At 41.4% G+C, this 18667-nt stretch overlaps 1 protein-coding gene across 3 annotated transcripts; it reads right to left on the bottom strand.

The window, feature by feature from the left end:
• Positions 1-272: 272 nt before the first annotated feature.
• On the bottom strand, positions 273-12610 carry dis3l2 (DIS3 like 3'-5' exoribonuclease 2). 3 transcript variants are annotated; one of them, XM_073491517.1, is made up of 21 exons: positions 12536-12610; positions 11199-11977; positions 10950-11080; positions 10615-10668; positions 9743-9844; positions 9389-9563; positions 9106-9170; positions 8358-8587; positions 8099-8272; positions 7763-7842; positions 7533-7645; positions 7194-7301; positions 6871-7104; positions 5793-5872; positions 5440-5623; positions 4997-5083; positions 4597-4744; positions 4146-4276; positions 3095-3199; positions 2640-2744; positions 273-2227 (listed from the first exon to the last, which is right to left on the bottom strand). In XM_073491517.1, exons 2-21 carry the CDS (start codon positions 11950-11952, stop codon positions 2129-2131), a joined length of 3159 nt encoding a protein of 1052 aa, XP_073347618.1. In that variant the 5' UTR covers positions 11953-11977; positions 12536-12610; the 3' UTR covers positions 273-2128. The 3 variants fall into 3 exon arrangements, with proteins under 3 accessions (XP_073347618.1, XP_073347616.1, XP_073347619.1); XM_073491515.1 differs by having other exon boundaries at positions 12527-12606; XM_073491518.1 differs by lacking the exon at positions 12536-12610 and adding an exon at positions 12102-12149.
• Positions 12611-18667: the final 6057 nt, after the last annotated feature.

Here is an 18667-nt window from a genome sequence, read left to right as displayed (position 1 = left end):
ACTGTCTTCTATATGCATGTACACTACTTTTATGGATGGTTAATAAGAAACACTCCCTGGTAATAAAGATGGCAGATCATCTATTTATTCGCAATATAAACTAAACAAGGGAGGGCAGTGACTGTAATCAGAGGCGGCAGTGCGTCATACTGGTGGCAGGGTTTTACCCAGCAACAAATTAATTAAAATTATTTGTTTCCCTCTACAAAGAGCATCACCACCTAATATCTGATAGTGTCGACTACTGTTCAGAAAAAAAAACACAGTCTGAGTCACTTTTTCCTCTAGTGGATTTCTTGTACGTATTTATTTACCTGTAGACAAACACATCTATCTATTGCTCTGTATTGTGGTTTAGCACTTTCAATACTGACCATATTCAAAGTTACATGTCACAATATAACTTTGTTAAGACACACAGAAATTGTACTATTGTTTTTCAGGGTTTTTTTTTGGTTTTTTTTAAACCATACTGCCTTCTAAGGTTTTCAAATGTGAGAGATACATTTTCAACCCTCATCAGAGAAACACACACCCCTAAATCAGTACAGCTGTTTTGCATTAGTACTTCACTTGCTGGTTTAAAATACATTTAAAGCTCAAGACACAAACTGTCAGTTTATGTCCAACAAAATAACTTAACACCATTAGCCAGTGGTCTTTCAAAAATCTAGACACAATGAAAAACAACAACAACAAAAAAAGTGCAGATGCAGCAGCTAATTTGTACGACACCGCTTGGCACTGTTCAACTAAAATCTGAAGGAGGCACATTGATCCAGTCAAAGAAAAAAAAGGAGGCCCGCAGCCATTTTTAACTATGCAGCTGCGCTAAAATGTAGTTTCGTCTTCACTCGACTAAATTAAGGCTGAAATTCACAGTTGATTCTCACGAGGTCCATTAAGTATTTTGGCTGCACAAATTAAATCTGAGCAAAATTTTAAAAAACAACACAAACTACAGTTGGAAGCACTCTGAAGCCTGTGAGCTGACATAAAATACATTAAGATCTCAAGGCCACCAACCATTTTCAGCAGCATTTCACATTCAAGTCATTCCCATGTTTTGTATTAAAAACAATAAAAATGAGTTGATAAATTAGTAAACTGACTGACGCACTAAATACAGAAAATGTACCTCAGTTTAGACTAGAACAATGTGTTCGATCAATGAGAACCTTCCTTTAAAGGACAAATGAAAAGTCCTGTGAGGAGACGTGAGGAGACTGTTCAGCTCCGTTGTTCAGCCCACAGGACAATCTCAAAACTCTTCCTGCATAAAACACTTTAAATACATAGGGTTATATAAAAAGTGGCATGGTGGCTGTCGTTTTGTTTCTATGCAAATGTCAATATTACTGCTACATTTCTACTGTCTGATCCGGCCACAACAAGGTACATTACAGTCAGCTTCAGTAGTGTGGTATACAAACACAAATACAGGTCCCTCATCCATCCTGAATCAGGAAACCAGTCATTGTTGTAAACTGAAAATAGTTAAAATTCAGCTTTCACACGTTAGACTGTGAACAGCAGTTGTATCACATCAAAGCGGTCCTTATCAGGACAATAAATCAACAGCAAAATAAAACTTTTTGCTGCATGGGTTCACAGTCAGACCTGAGTCGCAATTCAATTTGAAATCCATAATGAAGTCAAAGCTGTACATGTTAGATTTTTAACTTTTGTTCTGCTTTCAAGACGGCCATTTTCTCTACTAATTTGTGTTTTATACCTCATACTCATACCTGGTATAGATACATGTTGCACGTCTATAAATATTGACTTCCTATTATTACAGAAATGAATGGAAACCAAAGAAAAGCTGGAGGCAAAGTCCCTTTCACAGCAATTATTCCATTAAAACATGACGCACATTATAATACCTTGGAAAATGAGCAGCAGTCATGCACCTGTGTGGGTGATTTGGATTAAGTAGGCTACACTTGAACTTGCTGTGAATTTCAATTGAAGTATGACTCTGACCTGATCCGTGACCTCCCTGCTTACCACAGTAACACTGCGTCTAAACTACACGATTTCATTTCTACCAATCAACTAAAGAAAATGTGCAATTCCAAATTTTCATACAGGTGTTTGAGTGCTTTACGGCACATCTGGGTGTTAATCATTCGTTCTCCTCGGGCCTCTTGAGCACTGCGCTGTATTTCATGGGTGCGCCGTCTGCTTTGAGCTGCACCTCCACTAATGTGAAGATTGAGATTACCTGCAAGCGGAAAGAAGAAATGTGATTATTGCAATTCACACTGTAAAACTTGCTTGTTCAAGGTCACTTTCTAACCATCCTAACCCCAGCTAGCTGCTCAACCTGTTTGTTCATGGAATAACTTGTCTTATTTTCTCCAGTTTTTTTAACGTTATGTTCAGTCTTTAAAAACAATCTCAATAATCTGTTGGAGGTGCATAAAGGCCACAACACCTGACAACTGTACTAAAATTATTAGTAGTTTAGCATTTCTCTGTCTAACAATTCATTTAAAACTATACATCACCCATTGAAGAACTTTAAATCCATGAAACCGGACGTTCATGTCTCAATTTCTTTTAAAGAATATTCTCATTTTCCTATTGGTGGGCCAAACCACGACATAAGCAGGTTCAGCGTGTGTGGTTCTTACCTGCTCTACTGGAGGCTTCTCTATGTCCTCTGCTGTCCAGACCAGAGTCAGCTCAGACTTCTTTCCCACCTTACGATGGTGGAAGGAGTCCAGGCCCGTAACAGACTGAAGGTGAAAACAAACTGTATTGAAGAAAACTAGTGCTGTGACGTTGACTTGTTGGATGGTTTTGTTTTGTATCGTCACAACATCACTCTCTGGACTGCCTCATTTCTCCCTCTGGAATGAGCTTTTAAGTAATTAACAGTGTGCTTGCTTGTGAAAGATGATTGACAAAGCTGAATTAAGGTCATCGAACACAGTGTAAAGAATTTCTCTTAAATGGTCGACTGCATAAGAAAACTGCAAAAAGTTAAGATGAATGAGTTTTTAAGAACATAAAAAGCAAAATGAAAAACATTAAATAAAAGTGAAAACAAAACTGCCCCCCGTAGATGGAGTGTTATTGAGCTGACCTTGCAGTAGATGCGTTTCTGAACTCCATATCTGAGAACGAGCACATCGAAGGACTGATCCAGCACTCCCATCACCATGGCCTCAGAGTCCAGTGGGCCGCAGTCCTGTGGAGCACAGACCAAAAACAAAGACTTCAGTATAGTGACAGTATGATTCTGACCTGACATTAAGGAACTGCTTTAAACCTCGGCTTATTTTACATTTTGACATCTAGCTGATTGTTGACCCCTTTGTCTTTTGAGGAGGAAACCATTAAGCTCCATCTTAATGATCACCCAGGGTCAGAGCCTCAGTACCCTGACAAAATCACAACCACAGAATATGAAATGTGAAACAGGATTATTGAAATTAAAAGCTTAAATGGCAGGAAAGTTTGTTTTGAAGAGAAACATTTACTTTTTCTATTTGAGAGAAAAGTAATAAAAAGGTTTGTAAAACTATATTTCATAAACAACTCATTATGTTTTGGTTGGTCTAGTATTTGACATAATTATAAACTCTAAACTTTGTTAAAACGAGTCCTGAGTGAGTTCAACCAACTAAATTATCTGTATCCGTATCCGTACTCCGAATGGGTGAGGCTTGAACCAGAAGTAGGTGGCGCTGAAACCGGAAGTGGGTGGGGCTAACTATTGTTAATTTAAGCCTGAAGTTGATATGGGTTGATTAGAAGTTGTTATAATCATTATTTATTAGAAAACTATTTATAGAACAGCTTCATATTTGAGCCTCAAATCAATATCTTTGTTTATAAGAGTAAGAGAAACTACCTAAAGAACTAAAGACATTTTTTTAAGAACTTGAATGAATAAACTTCAATCAACTACCTAATGAGGATTTTTCTTTCATCACGAGATCAGATACCGACACATTTTACTTGTAAAACATATATATAATAAAAATATATTATCTATACGGGATACTCATTTAAGGCAAGTTTGCTCAACCCTAGTTGAAGCCATGGCCAGTGCAACAAAGAAGACAAAATAACATTTCAGATTGACCATTGAGTCCCATTTGTTGACAGTATGTTGTGATTTGGTTACTGACCTTTACAAAGACTCCAAAGAAGAGCTCAGAGCTGAGCTCCTGCACTCTCTTGGACAAAGTCTTCTTGTCGTTACAATGTGATGCCTGTTTTTGGACTTCTTGTGTTGACAGCCCCAAACTAGGCCCACATTCTGCAAGCAAACATTCAACGGACAGACACACACGAGTATGAGAAAAGAAGAAAAAAAACACACACATATTTGACCGAGAAACACACGGTAGGAGCAGACAGAGACAGGAAGGCCAGAAACTATTGCAAAGGCAACAGCATAAACAATGCATCGACTCAGAGTGAGATCTGAGGCCGCTTTGTTCTTTTTCTGCATTTCTCTTCTACATGATCAACCACACAGGTCCTGCAATACAACCACAGCACTGTTGGAAACAAACAGGACCTTCTGTTACTTGTTTTTGTGTTTCAAAGACAGAGTTTAGTAGAGAAGGTACTCACTCAGTGAAGCAGCCAGAAGCCGGTGGACAATGATGTCAGCGTAGCGCCTGATGGGCGATGTGAAGTGAGTGTAGAGGGGAACGTTGAGGGCGTAGTGCTTAAATAACTGCTTATCCTGGCGTACTCCTGAAGAGAAGTACAACGCCATCTGGAAACACCAACAACAGATTAAGTACTATATTCAATCTCACAAAAAGGAGGTTTTTTTTGTAAAATGACTTTATTGCATGACTTGTTTTAACTACTATGACCTTGTTTTTCTAATTTTTCTCATTTTGAAGAACTTTTCATTCTTTATCTAACAAAAGCAAAAGTATTCCACACAGGCTTCACAAACATCATCATAAAAGTTAAAAAATAAAGAAAAGAAGGCCTTCAGCGGTGGTTACTGAGTTCTTACCTGCATCGGTCTGGAGCACATGTGGGTGAGGACTTCTTTTCTGGCAGTGGTATACTCATCATCACCGAGAGTAGTATTGAGACTCTTCTGCATGTTGGGGAAAAAAAGAAAAGAGATTTTAATCATTAATACTAAATAACTAACTTACTGAGCATCAGAGAGAGAGAAATACCACGTAACAGAATACAATTATTTTACAGTCGAAAGTTCAATGCACCTTGCTATCATGGTAGCCTCATGCTAGCCACCATTTCCTTGTGTGATCATTCAAAAGAGCTTGCAAACATTTGGATATAAAATGGACAATATAAAAACACCTGTAATGCTGACATTTTGAATTTGATCACTGAAAGAAAATACAACCCTGTAAATCTCACACTGAGTTGATGAGGAAAAACAGATTTTCTAATTGTTTCTGAGATGTTAGAAACTGGGCTACTGACATGCAACGCTCCTGCAGAGGACAGATCGATGTTGATCCCCAACTGGTCGCACAGCTCCTGGAGCTCATCCACCATCTTGGTCTTGGGTGGCGGGTGGCACCTGAGGAGGGCCAGCTCAGGGAATCTGCGGTAGATGTGGTTGGCTGTGGCAATGTTAGCCAGTAACATGAACTCCTCCACCAACCTAGACAACACAGGTATGGATGAGAGTTAGATGGCCATATGGGCGAAATTAAAATGGGAACAATAATTCAGAAGTTATACACGTGTCACTGAAAATATATATTTCTTTTGAAAGAGAAACAGAAGTGATACAGACAGAAATATGTATCTGAGGGGGGTTTGTTACTCACTTGTTACTGTCTCTGTACTGGTAAATATAGCAGCCCTGAGGCATCATGGTCTCTTTGTCCAGGGTGAAAGACAGTTTCAACTGTAAGAAAAAAATGGAATGACAAGCTGACTTATCCGAGTTTCCATAAATTTACAATTACAGTTACTGCTGGGTTACATCCAGTTTAAATAATCTTGTTAAATCTCTTCAATGAACTCTTGAAAACTTGAATAAATAACATTTAGAGCATTATAATCACAGCATTCAACTATTTGCTATGTAAAGATATAGTGAAGTAACAAAGTCTTGAAGAGAGAATGGCGTCGCACACACACTGTGTGTATTGTGATCTGATCGTCTCTGTTCTCATGAATGTGCTTATGAATGTTATTGCATGCGAGTCCATTTTAACATGGTGGCCTTGTAAGAAACTTTCTCATCGAGGGTCTAAGGACAGAGGATGTCGTTTCACTGTACAGTTTATAAAGCCCACTGAGGCAATGTGATTGTGATTTTGGGCTATATAAATAAAATTGATTTGAATTTTGATTTTGTCTCACAGGCTGAGGAAGGCAGCTGCTCTGTAGTCTGCTGGTACAGTAGCAGATATACGTGTATATTTTGCAAGTTGGCAACAGGGTGAACAGACTGTGGCTGTGATGGATGTTGTCTTTTAGTATCCTTTTAGCGACAAAATTCAACTTTATTGAGTGAACAAAGCACACATTTGTTTTGGTCCGAGCTGGTGCTGGAGTCCAATATCGTGTGGCTCTGAATTTTGTAGATTTCACCTTCGAACGATCTTTGATGGACTCTTATTCTGAAATAAGGGTGATATGAGTGGAGTGCTGAAACTGGTCAGCTGCAGCTGTGGCATCACATTTTGGTCACATTCATCTTGTTTTTTTCTAGTTTGCAGGACCTCAAACTTTCAATTTAGACTGAAACAAGTTAAATAAATAAAAGAGTTTGTGTCAAGAGTTTTGGATGATGGCGCTATCTTTCAGACGTTTCTGTCATGCTCCATTGTACATGGTATAGAAAAAACAAAGGACAGATTTCACAAAATAGTCAAACACAAGGCAACGAGGCCTGACCTGGTCTAGTCGGAGGGCTCCTCCTGAGAAGCGTTGAGCCCGGAGGTTCTTGGCGATGGAGTGCAGGTTGAGCACAGCCTGATGGATCTCATCGATGGGGTGCTCGGGGTCAACAGGTGGCAGCTCCTCAGCAGAGAACATCTTTTCGGGGGCATCGATCATGCTCTGAGCGTGGTCGTAACTCAACTTCACGCAGGAGCGGATGACTGTGCGGCCGAACCACTCGCTCAGGATCTGGAGGGTGGGCAGGTGAAGTGGAACCAATGAGGAAAACCAGGGAGCAGAAAATACCTCCAACAGCTGTGAATTTTAAATGGTCATACCTTTCCCTCTGGTGTGATTTTCCAAATGACAGAGAAGGTGAGTCTGTCTGTGAGAGGATTCAGACTGCACAGCTCCTCACACAGCAGCCGAGGCAACATGGGGATCACCTGCACAGTGACAAACACATGAAGGGATCAATTCTAGGACGAAAATATGAACACACTGAGGGCTGAAGAGAAAATAAGAAGGTATGTTTATGAAGCTACAACTGAGAGATAATGTTTAAAAAAAATAACACTTCATATAAGGCAAAAACATCTGGTCAGATCAACCAGTAGTTTCTTGGATGCCATTTGAAGTAGCTGATTATTTAAAAAAAAGTTTCAACAAGCACTCACCTTTTGAACCATGTACACGCTAGTTGCTCTTTGGCTGGCGACAGCATCCAAAGCGTTGTCCTCTCCCACAAAATAACTCACATCAGCGATGTGGACTCCCATCTCAAAGTTACCTGTGTGAAGAAGACAGTCTATGACCTCCCATTCCCCAGTAAAAACACGCATCTGTATTTATAGTCAGAATTCAACCTAAACCATGATCGGTGAGCTCCACAGTTAAGGTAATTTACCATCGGGGAGTTGTTTACAGGACAGAGCATCGTCCAGGTCTCTGGCAGTAGCAGGGTCAATTGTGAAGATACACTCCCTCCTGCACAAGATAAGACAATGCTTTGTGAATCGTTATGAAGTCTTAATACAGAACACTTGCTTGCTGCCATCAGACTACAAAACTTAAAATTACCAGTAGCCCAGTTATGAGCAATATATATCTCTCTCTATATATCTCCCATCGCTCATTTTTTCAAAAAACTGGATCTGACTCATGTAGCATGTTCCCACTCAAAGAAAATATTCATAAAAAAAGTGTGGAGCTACAGAAACATGTACAGGCTTTAGAGTCCTACCTCAGGTCTCTCCTCTTGCTCATCTCCTCAGGCGGGATGGTCCAGGGCAAGTTCTTGGGTAGGCAGTCTAACACCTCATCTGAAAACTCAGAAAAATCCACGTCATACTCTATCAGGATGCCCTCTGTCTCTGGCTCGATCTCTCCAGCTTGACCCAGAGTCTTATGGAGTTGACTGGAGGAGACATAAGGAGAGAGTCAGGTTGGTTGACACAATGTTGAAATGCTTTCCTGTATCAAGGTTTGAAACTAACACTCACCCTTCTGCAAAGTTGCTGTCGGCTGTCCAGTTGGTGATCCGACATATGAACAAGGTGTTGGTGTAGTCGCCCGGGCGGGAAGTAAAGTCTTCGGGACAGTTAGTCAGGAGAACGTTAATCCGTGGCACCCTGTGGTCCACGGGGGAGAACATGGCGAAAGGCTTGTCTGGTAGGAACTTCAGGAAGCCTGTCACAGCTCTTGAATGTTTCTTCTCAACAATGTAGACCACCTGACAGACAAATGATAAAGGAAATATAGTGATGAATGTAAAATGTAAGACCTGTGTGTTTTTTTTCAATGTCCTGAGCAAAAGACGACAAGCTGCTTAAGAAAAAGTTAAAGACAACTTTTGTGCTCAGACACACCGAACTGACTTCAAAGAACTAGCCTCGACAAAGGCTGACCGTTGTGTTGGCTTATATCGCGTTTGTCTGCCTGTGTCTCGGCCAAAAACCAGCACTTGAACATGTCATAAAGACTACAGTGCCAATGCCCTTATCATTATGCAAACAACATTTATGTAGTTCCTTTGTATAGTTAAAGACTTTCAGTAACAGGAAATGAGTAGCTTTTATCGTGAAGTAGTAGAATATATTGCTAAGTTGTTTCTGACAATTTAGAGCTGATGTTTCATGTTGAGCAGGAAGGAAAAACTAATTAAAGTCTGTTGACTCTTCTCAGGAAAATGATTGGAAAAAAGAAGATAAGGTGTGAGTAAGAAATTCAAGAGAAAGGCTGGAAACTCACTTTAGCAGTCTTTTGGAGTATTTCCCCATTGGATCGTGAGGTTGAGGGGTCCTCCAGAGGTACCCCTATTTCAATGAGAAGAAAGGGCAAATGAAGAGGTATTAGCCGACCTACTGTAGTGCTTCTCTGCATTGAAACTCCCTGTAGACCAGTAAATAAACCTTCAAACACAGAGTTTATTGACCAATACCAAACATTAGCTGAATTATTATTACTTGATAACACCGTTCCCATATTAATTGTGATCTGAAATAGCTGCTGTAGTGACACATCATCACGGTACCTGTCTCGGTGAGGGTGGTATTCTGAACTCTTCTGACGAGTTCGTCCTGGTCGCTGCACTGGTCTTCCACCATCACATCAGGCCTGGGGGTGCGCGCTGTCTTCTTCTGTGCTGTGTTTTCTCTCTGGGTCTCTGACTCACTGGAGCCCTCACAGTCAGTGTCTGACCTCACAACCTGAAACAGACACATACTTGCTACTGGTGTGTTCTGATGTCCTTTGGGGAAAAAAAAATGCTAAAATAGAGCATGTTATAAAAATGAAATCAATAACTTTTAAATTCTAATGTCCACATAAAGACAAGGGGCTTACAAAATAAAAGTATACTGTACAGAGATAGGAGAGTATGGCCTACCTTCCACTGGTCCCGAGGCAGGATTTGCGCCACCACTACGTCTCCATTCAGCGCTCTGTTGCGAGATACAATCCCATCAAGAAATATGTCCCTTGTGTCATCCTGCAAACATAAACACAGATTGCTTGTCTCCTGTCTGCCTTTCACATCTGTCTTGAAAGGTTTATAACAATATTTGCATGTATATACAGTTGTACTGTACAGGGATGGGAACTGATAAGATGTTATTTATATCAATCCCGTTCTTCATTCAGCTTATCGGTCTGATTCTTCAACAATTTCCTTACTGTTTCCTGATCGATTTTCTGTGTGGAAAAACATATCCTACGCTGGTTTTCAGCGTGAATGCAACTGTTTTAGTAGTTGGATATTTAGTTTTAGCAGTGGCAACAGTCTGTCTGTTCATCTAAGATGGGTGAAATGAGGGAATGTTTATACAGCATTCATTTTCATTTGGGTTTTCTTTGACAAGAAAAAACCTGTTAAACCTGCCTGAGTTTTATCAACCCTTACTTGATATTATTATTTTACAGACCTTTAAAGGAGTACTGCTGTCTCTGTATGAAAATAACCATGCTTTGGACCATTTCCTCCTCTGTGCCATGCCTCCTCCTTGTTTCAAGTCAAGATTCTAGCAGCATAGATGCATGAGCTTGGCGTCATTGTTTTGCAATGCACAACTGTTAGAAAAGCATGCCAGCATCGATAAAAGGAACTGATAGGTTTGAAGGCATGTCGAACCATTTCTTGATTTCCATCCCCAATACTTTAGACATGCAACACCTTCGCTATGAGATGCATTCATAGAAACCATTAAAAAAGTTTGTGAAACAGCAAAACAATGTGTCAGATCCGTTCTGGGTTGAACTTACAGGTGATGGGATGAAAGCTTCATGGTATTTCTTTGGGTTGATCCTCAACTGTCCCTGCAGAGAAAGTGTGCAATTTAGAAATTAATTCATCAGTATGCTATGTGATTTACTGCTGAATCACACTGTATGAAGTTAACCTTGAACTCAGTGGCACATCAGGTATGTGGTATTGAGATTTTTTTTTCAATATACAGAAAGTAATTACCATGAAGTCACACAAATTCCATTTAAAAATGATCAAATATTCATAAAACTTGTATTCCCAAATAGTATAACCACCTTCAGTAATTTCATCTATACTTACTATACATTTTAATACAGTGGTGTCTCAGTACCTGAATGAGTTCTCCTCTTTTAAGGCCATGAGAAACCTCCTCCAGTGTCATGTAGGATTCAAACACTTGTTTCTTTGATCCTCTGCCTCCTTTGTTTTTATTCCTGTCAGCGGGAGAATTGGCACCTGAAGCTGAAAAAGATTTAAGCCAATGATGTAATACAATCAGCATAAGTCATCAAAAGTATACAACTACATTCTTGCAACGCCTGCTGAGAATTAGCATCTCAAAAACTAACCTACAATTTACCTCTGGGCTGCTGCAGTCTTTTGTCTTTACCATGAGGAGACCTGGGCCTTGACATCTGAGTGTCAACCCCTGATCTGACTGTCCCTTCTCTACTGTTCTCGTCTTCGGGGTGCTTTGGCAGGTTTTTTTTCTTTGACTTTGTCATCTTCTCTTGCTCTTGTCCACTTGCACTGGCATTCTTTGGGGACTGGGGACGTCCAACAAATGAGTCGGCCTCTTTAGGGTCCTTGCTTTTCTTCTGCGGCTTCTGGTGCTTCTTGGGGTTGTTAGGTTTTAAAGAGCTGAGTTCCTCGCCAGAGTCTATGTCTCCATCGTGGCTGGTGGCGGTGTCCCTTCTCGGTCCCCGACGCTGCTTGTCAGACACACCTTGCTTCTGTTCACCGTCCTGCTGAGCACCGCAGGTGTTCAGTTTCTCCATGTACAGAGACAGTGAACTCTCCTCTCCTTTTATTTTCATTGAAGATGGGGAGAAGTCACTTGAGTCAGAGAAATCATTGGGCACTTGGTCCCTTTTTCGCTGTGGTATGTTCAGCTTGTCACTCTGGGCTTTGAGCAGTGTGCTCGGCCCAGGTCCATCCCTCTGAAAGGACATATCCTTTGCATATTGCTCTAGATACAGACTGAACTTGCTGCTGCTGTGCTGGCTGAGGAGCCTGGCATAGGCATCTTTCTGAGGAGCAATGCCTGGCTGATTGTGGGTGCGCTTTGGCTCTCGATTCAGGTGAGCCTTCTTAGATTCCCGAGGAGAATCCATGGGGCAATCCTGAAAGATGCTGTCCCTGAAAAGTCAGAAAACACACTGTGAAGGCTACAATTCAAGCATGACTCGATATACATAACTTACAGGCAAGGTTACTTTAATTAGCAACAATGCTTAGAAATCAGTGCACTCATAACACGCACCAGAAGTTTGTTTCTTCTAATGAAAATGAAAGCTACTCTTCAGGAGGCTGGGTGACTTATTGCTGAGCAGTCCACTCATCTTACATCATGTATGTTAGCTCAGTAACAGAAACAAATGTAGACATGGCTGCTAGTTAGCTAAACATCCACTCTTTGGGCATTTAAATAAAAAAACACTGTGTCGTCTCTTTGTCCTCAGTTTTAAGGTTTCGTCAAGCTAAGAATACGTTTAAAACACGTCCTTGCTAGCAGCTAGCAGCTAACTATTGTTAGCTAACAGTTGTTAGCATCAGTTACTTTGAACGGCAAGTGTCTGGTTAACGTTAACCAACTGCTTGTATGTCAGTCAGACAGCAACCCTGAACCACGACAAACGACTCGGAAATAGACGGACAGACTGTCAAACTCATCATTTTAAACATTACCTTACTCACTGCGTGGAAGTTGTGTAACTTAGTCGGTTTTCGTTCAGAGCAAAAATGCTAACGTTAGCTGATACGTTCACGTCCTCCGTCGTCATGCACGGACACAATGATGATGCCTTTGGAGGCTGTCGGAATTGTCAGAATCAATCCAATGCACAGAAACGCCCCACTGAGAAAAAAAAATCGAGATTTATCAATCTATTTATTTGTTTATATTGATATCATGGAATATAAATGTTCCTTATTGGTCAGACATTACACCTAAATGAATCAGTGTCGTTGGGAGCAACCATGCAACATCATTCACTGTGTGACTAAATGATTTTTCTGTTGAATCACTGGATAGGCTGAGAGTCACAAGTAACCTCTAGAGGGCAGCAAAGACCAAATATTACATTTATTTGACTGCAGTGACATATTGTTGTGTATGACACTTGTGCAAACAACTCATCCTGTCTGATGGGAATGATTGCAGACCTAACCTAACATTCAGTGAGACGGATGTGTTTGAGCGTGTGACGTCTGGCCGTGATGGTGTGTAATTTTGTCACCCATATATTTGTTATAGATTCTCTTCTCCCTGCGGACAGGCTGATTTCACACCTGTCTGTTCACGCCTGCTTCACCGCATAGTGCAAGACAACTTGTGAAGGCTCCTTCAAGCACACACACACACTCTCTCTCACACACACACACAGCAGCATAATTCCCTGGAGATGGTATGGAGGTGATGTGTGCAGTCAGATGATGCTTTCAGACACCTTGACGGAATAATGTAGATCAGGTTGTCGTGTCTCACATTGATAGGGGCCCAGGATGTCTTTTAAAGCTCATTCGCAGACAACTAATGCATACACACACTCACTGATGCCTTCAGTAGCTCATAACTGTCATATATTGAAGTTAATAAAAGCAGAGTTCATAAATAAAGACACCTGATCGCATGTGTCACTCAGCTTGCACCTACATATAGTGTCCTCCAACCTCACAGCCAGATGGCCACAGCGACTCTGAATATATAAGATGGTTTCCATGCTTATGTTATGCAGCATCGATACAGCAGTGCCATCTGCGCTTTCTTATTCTGTCAACCAGCGAGTTGAAACAAGCACACACATTAAATTTAAAAGCCAGATACCATGAGAAAAAAAACAAATGTTTCCAAAAAAGTGTGATATGTGGCATTGTCACCTTGGAGTATGCCTGTGCCATCAGGGAATAAAAAACCCATTGATGGAAAAAACCTGGTCATTCAGTATATTCAGGTTGTCAGCTGACCTCATTATTTGGGCACATAACGTTGCTGAACCTAGACCTGACCAACTGAATCAACCCCAGATCATAACACTGCCCCCACAGGCTTGTACGGTAGGCACTAAGCATGATGGGTGCATCGCTTCATCAGCCTCTCTTCTTACCCTGATGCGCCCATCACTCTGGATCAGGGTATATCTGGACTCATCAGACCACATGACCTTTTTCCATCGCTCCAGAGTCCAATCTTTATGCTCCCTAGCAAATTGAAGCCTTTTTTCCCAGATTAGCCTCACTGATAGGTGGTTTTCTTAAGGCTACACGCCTATTTGCTTAGTTAAATCCAGGTGGTGACTCTTTTTTTGGCCAGGCAGTGTATTTCCTGACACTTCGACAAAGCCACCCAGACTGCCTGTGCAAACATCTGGTCTCTATTATAACCCACCTGTGCAGTATTGTTTTTCAAGCAGAGATGGCACGATAAGGCTGTAATTGGATTAATTATATGATTTAATTAAGTCTCACCTGCTGTTGCAGTAGACATAGACTGTCGGAGTGCTTGAAACACTACTTACAGCTGGGTGTTATCAGTATAACAGATGCATGAACAGTTGTTGGCCAGACGAGGTACTGAGAGAGCCCGCGTGACTTACAGGTACGGAGAAGGGACGTAACCACCGACAGAAACACTGGACGTTTTCTTTGGTACGTTGGATGAAATCAGTTGAGGTCAGCTCTATCGATCTGCATGTCATTGGTTAGAAGGAAACTGGGGAAATCCACACAGATATGAGGGAAAAATTAGAAACTCTCATAGAAACACTACCCCCTTCTCTCTTTTGTGCCTAAACCTAACCAGAGCGTAAACACAGCGTTGTCACAACATAAAATTGAAAATTGAACCTAAAGAAATGTTTCAACATGCCAATGGTTGCTGACATTTATCGTGGTGGTTGGGTTGCTCTGCATGTGGCAGAATAGGACTAATGTTGGGTCCTTAATTTTCCTCCCATCAGCTAAAGGAAAACTTTACCTATCTATTATCTAGTCACGCCTGTGCCGATGGAAAGTTGGGGGACACTTTACAGTCCCACAAAACATTTCTGGAGCTTCATAGCAAAAATAGCGTTGCAGCATTCTCCTAAACAACTGAAGTAGCTGGGGACTTTAAACATGATGTATGGTATTTACACCCTTGACGTACGGTCGAGCTTGTTCACCCACTTCAGACAGGGTGCATGTAAACGCTTTTAGCCTAGCAGCTACAGTGAAGTTTTCAAGTTAATAACATCTTTTCAAATCAATTTAAGATCTTAGGGCTTCTGGAGACTTGAAAGGATGTTATTTACACGCTAAGTGCCAAGTGCATAAGCTAGAACGCACGTTAAATAACATCTTTTCAAAAAAGCTTGGGCCTTGGAGACCTCGATGACACTGGATGAGCTGTATGGAGCCTTTTTTTTAGTTCAGTCCTCGTCTACTACAGTTGTTTAGAACGCTGCAACTCTGTTTTGCTGTGAAGCTCCAGAAACTACAGAACTAATAACCGAATATTCATGTTGGGGGGAACCTGAAGGTTTGGTGACACAGAGGCTTTACTTTGCCCACTGGAGCGAATTTTTGTGTTTGTCTATTTGTTTTTGGCTTGTATTGGACTGGATAAATAGATAGTGTTGACAATAGTGTGCTGGGACGGGGCGACATGTGTCTATAGGTAAAGAAGATTTGGTGCAATATTTATACACAACACACTCACGCTGTTCATTTGGAACGCTGCGCTGACATTCGCAGATGAGATTCAATTTTCACCAGCATCAGTTGATAAACCGTCCCTCCTTTGGCCGACTGTACCGTGGGAAATTAACATAGTTACAGCTTCCAGCAGCCTCTTTCATCTTCATAAAGCAGCTGCGGTTGATGTGTCAGAGCGCTGGCATTTAACACAATCATTATTTTGAATTCCTACTTTGGATCCTGATGGCCTGTTTGTATTTTACTCCACCACAGAACTGGTTGGTTTGACTTGAACCACTAAATATTTCATCATTTTCCCATCATTCCTCACCGCTCTCTGTTTACCTCTCTAGTCTCAGGTGAAATGTCAGAGGAAGAGACATGATTTGCCGTACTTATCACCACATCCAGCTCAGTTAAACTAAGTCAGTAACTACATTTTTCAACATCCTCACTGTACTTCCAGCAGCTGCACGGCATCCAAACATTTCTCACTTACACACCTTTTGATGTTTTTGACAGCTTCCACTTTAGCACAGATGAAACTGAAGCTTTTAATATCAGAAGATGCTGTGACAAGAGCAGAATTCATTAAAAACACACATCCACACACTTGTGAGGAACGGCTTTTCCAGAGCCCCTCCGCTTACTGTTTGATTATAGACTTTCATTGAAAACACACCCCTTCAAAAGTCTTCTATTGAGCCCTGGTCACTTTCCCACTGACAACAACCTCAGTAGATCAAATACAGGTCCCTGAATGATGCCGTAGCCAAGCAGACTCCTGCCTGTAGAAAAATTAACAGCATCAGAGGAAATACCCTTTCACTCATCAGCCCCTTCTCCTTCCTTTGCTCTCTTCTGAGGAAACCTAAAGGAACCTCTGGGAGAACGGGGGAGCGTGGGTGAGAGAGGGGCTGGCACGGCTGCCTCTCTGCCGCTGTTGCGGTTGTATGGACTCAAGTTGTAAAGCATGCAGATGAAGCAGCAAATGCCTATCAAATATTCATCAGGCCAGGGGAGGCAGTGCAGCTTGTAAAAGAGGATGAAATAGAGGGGGCAGGAACAGTCACTTCGCTCGGTCTCCCGTCTCTTTCCCTCTGATGCTACCTCACTACTCGGTACTGTCGCTTTTCCTCCTTCCACCTAATTCACCGTCTGTGCTACACACACACCTTTTTATCATGGGGCCTGGAGGCTGCTTAGTCTTTCAAGCCCGTGTGCAAAATGATTGAGAGAGATGATGGTGATTGATGTGATTTACAGGTACTTTCTTGTCAGAATTTATGAATATCCGTCCTCACCGTTTGCAGCATTACACGTCAAAGTCTGATTCGGCACAGACGGATGAGTGTGTGTGAGAGGTGTGTGTCCTGTACTTATAAGATGCTGCAAAGGGCCAGAAAGGCTACCTTCCCCGTCACCAGCTGCAGCCAGCAGCGGGCAGCGAGGGGAGATCTCTGCCGTCGTCACCTTCCACTGCCATGGCAACTGCCTGCGAGTCACCCCGGGTGAGCTGCACACTGCAACGCCCATTTACAGTCCTGGGCTGACTCCTGATGAGCCCTAGAGAATGTCAGAACAAGGCCGAGGGGGACACAAGCACGGACGTGACAATGAAAACGATGTTCAGCCTCACAACTGCAACAACAACAACACGACTGGTGAAGTGTCTGAACACAGAGAAGCCGTGTTCACATTTTCTCAGATTCGTTGCTGTGTATGTATCATCATATAACATCACAACTGTGCCTTTGTACACACATATACACATATACATGTTCTATACCGTGCAGCCAAAAGTAAGTGGACAGCTCTGACCTCACACGTTTGTGCTTTTAATCTCAGCTGAATCTGGGGCTGTTTAGTGGTTTGGGATTTACCACACTGTTCCATTAAAGAAAGGCTTAAAGGATAAGTTCACCCAAAAATGAGAATTTAGTCATTTTCAACTCACCCCCATGCCGAAGGAAAGTCAGGTAAAGTTTTATAGTCCACAAAACTGAAGCTTCACTGCAAAACAGTGTTGCAGCATTCTCCTTAACAACTGATGTAGATGGGGACTTGTTTTACAATGTGAACAAAAACAACAAAAAACAAAACATGAAATTAACATTTAAATCAATTTTGGATCTTGGGGTTTCTGGCTGATTGGGCTGTACAGAGCCATATAAGATTTTTTCTAGTTGTTTTCCATCTACTTCAGTTTTTAGGAAGAATGCTGCAATGCTCAGTTGTTGTGAAGCTCCAATAATGTTTTGTAGACTTCGAAACTTCACCTGACGTAAGTAGATAATTACTGAATTTGCTGAATGAATGAACTGTTCCTTTAATGCTACAATATACGATGATATTTCAGAAGACAATGTCCATCCAAATTAGAGCTACTACTTGTAATCTTAGCAGTTTATCATGTCTTGTTAAAGATTTTTTGGGGGAATTTTTCACCTTATTAGACAGAATGAGGTGAAGAGGTAGACAAGAAATGGAGACATGACATGCAAAGGTCAATGGCTGGAATTGAACCAGCGATATTGTACTTGGAGATTGTACCAATGGGGTAGCGTTGTTTTCCCTTAAAGCGCACAAGATGTATGCCATTATGGTATATAGTTGTGTGTTTGTTTATGGATAATGTTGTGTGATTTTGGTAAGCGTCCACAATTTTTGGAAGGTGTGTTTACTATCTTTTACATTTAGCAAAAGAAGATTAAGATGCAAAGCACCATGACAGACAGGTTGAAAAACCAAAGGCGAGCTTTTATAAAAAAGGGCAAATCCAAAAACATAAAGGGAAACACACAAACTAAACTTAGAAAACCTGTGAAGGTGCACGAAACAGAACCAAGAACACTGATGAGCAAACACAGGAAGACACGAGGTGCAAAAAAGGGGGTTGGGGAGCAGCCGTGAAAACGCAGAAGCGTCATGAGGACTAAAAACAGACTAACTGAGAAAAGAGTGAGGGAGAAACACAGACTTAAATACACTCGGGAGGGAAGACTGAAATAAGGGACAGGTGTTAATTGTGATTGTGTGTTGGGTAGGCTCATGGCAAGGACATCTACTGTATGTAATGCATTGCATAGATACCTGTTGAAGTTAGCATGCTAACCAGCTAGCCCCTAGCCATTTTGTACCTCAATATGTGAA

The sequence above is a fragment of the Pagrus major genome, chromosome 21 (genome assembly GCF_040436345.1).
Source record: "Pagrus major chromosome 21, Pma_NU_1.0".
Lineage (NCBI taxonomy): Eukaryota > Metazoa > Chordata > Actinopteri > Spariformes > Sparidae > Pagrus > Pagrus major.
This window is presented reverse-complemented; position numbering and strand designations above follow the sequence as displayed.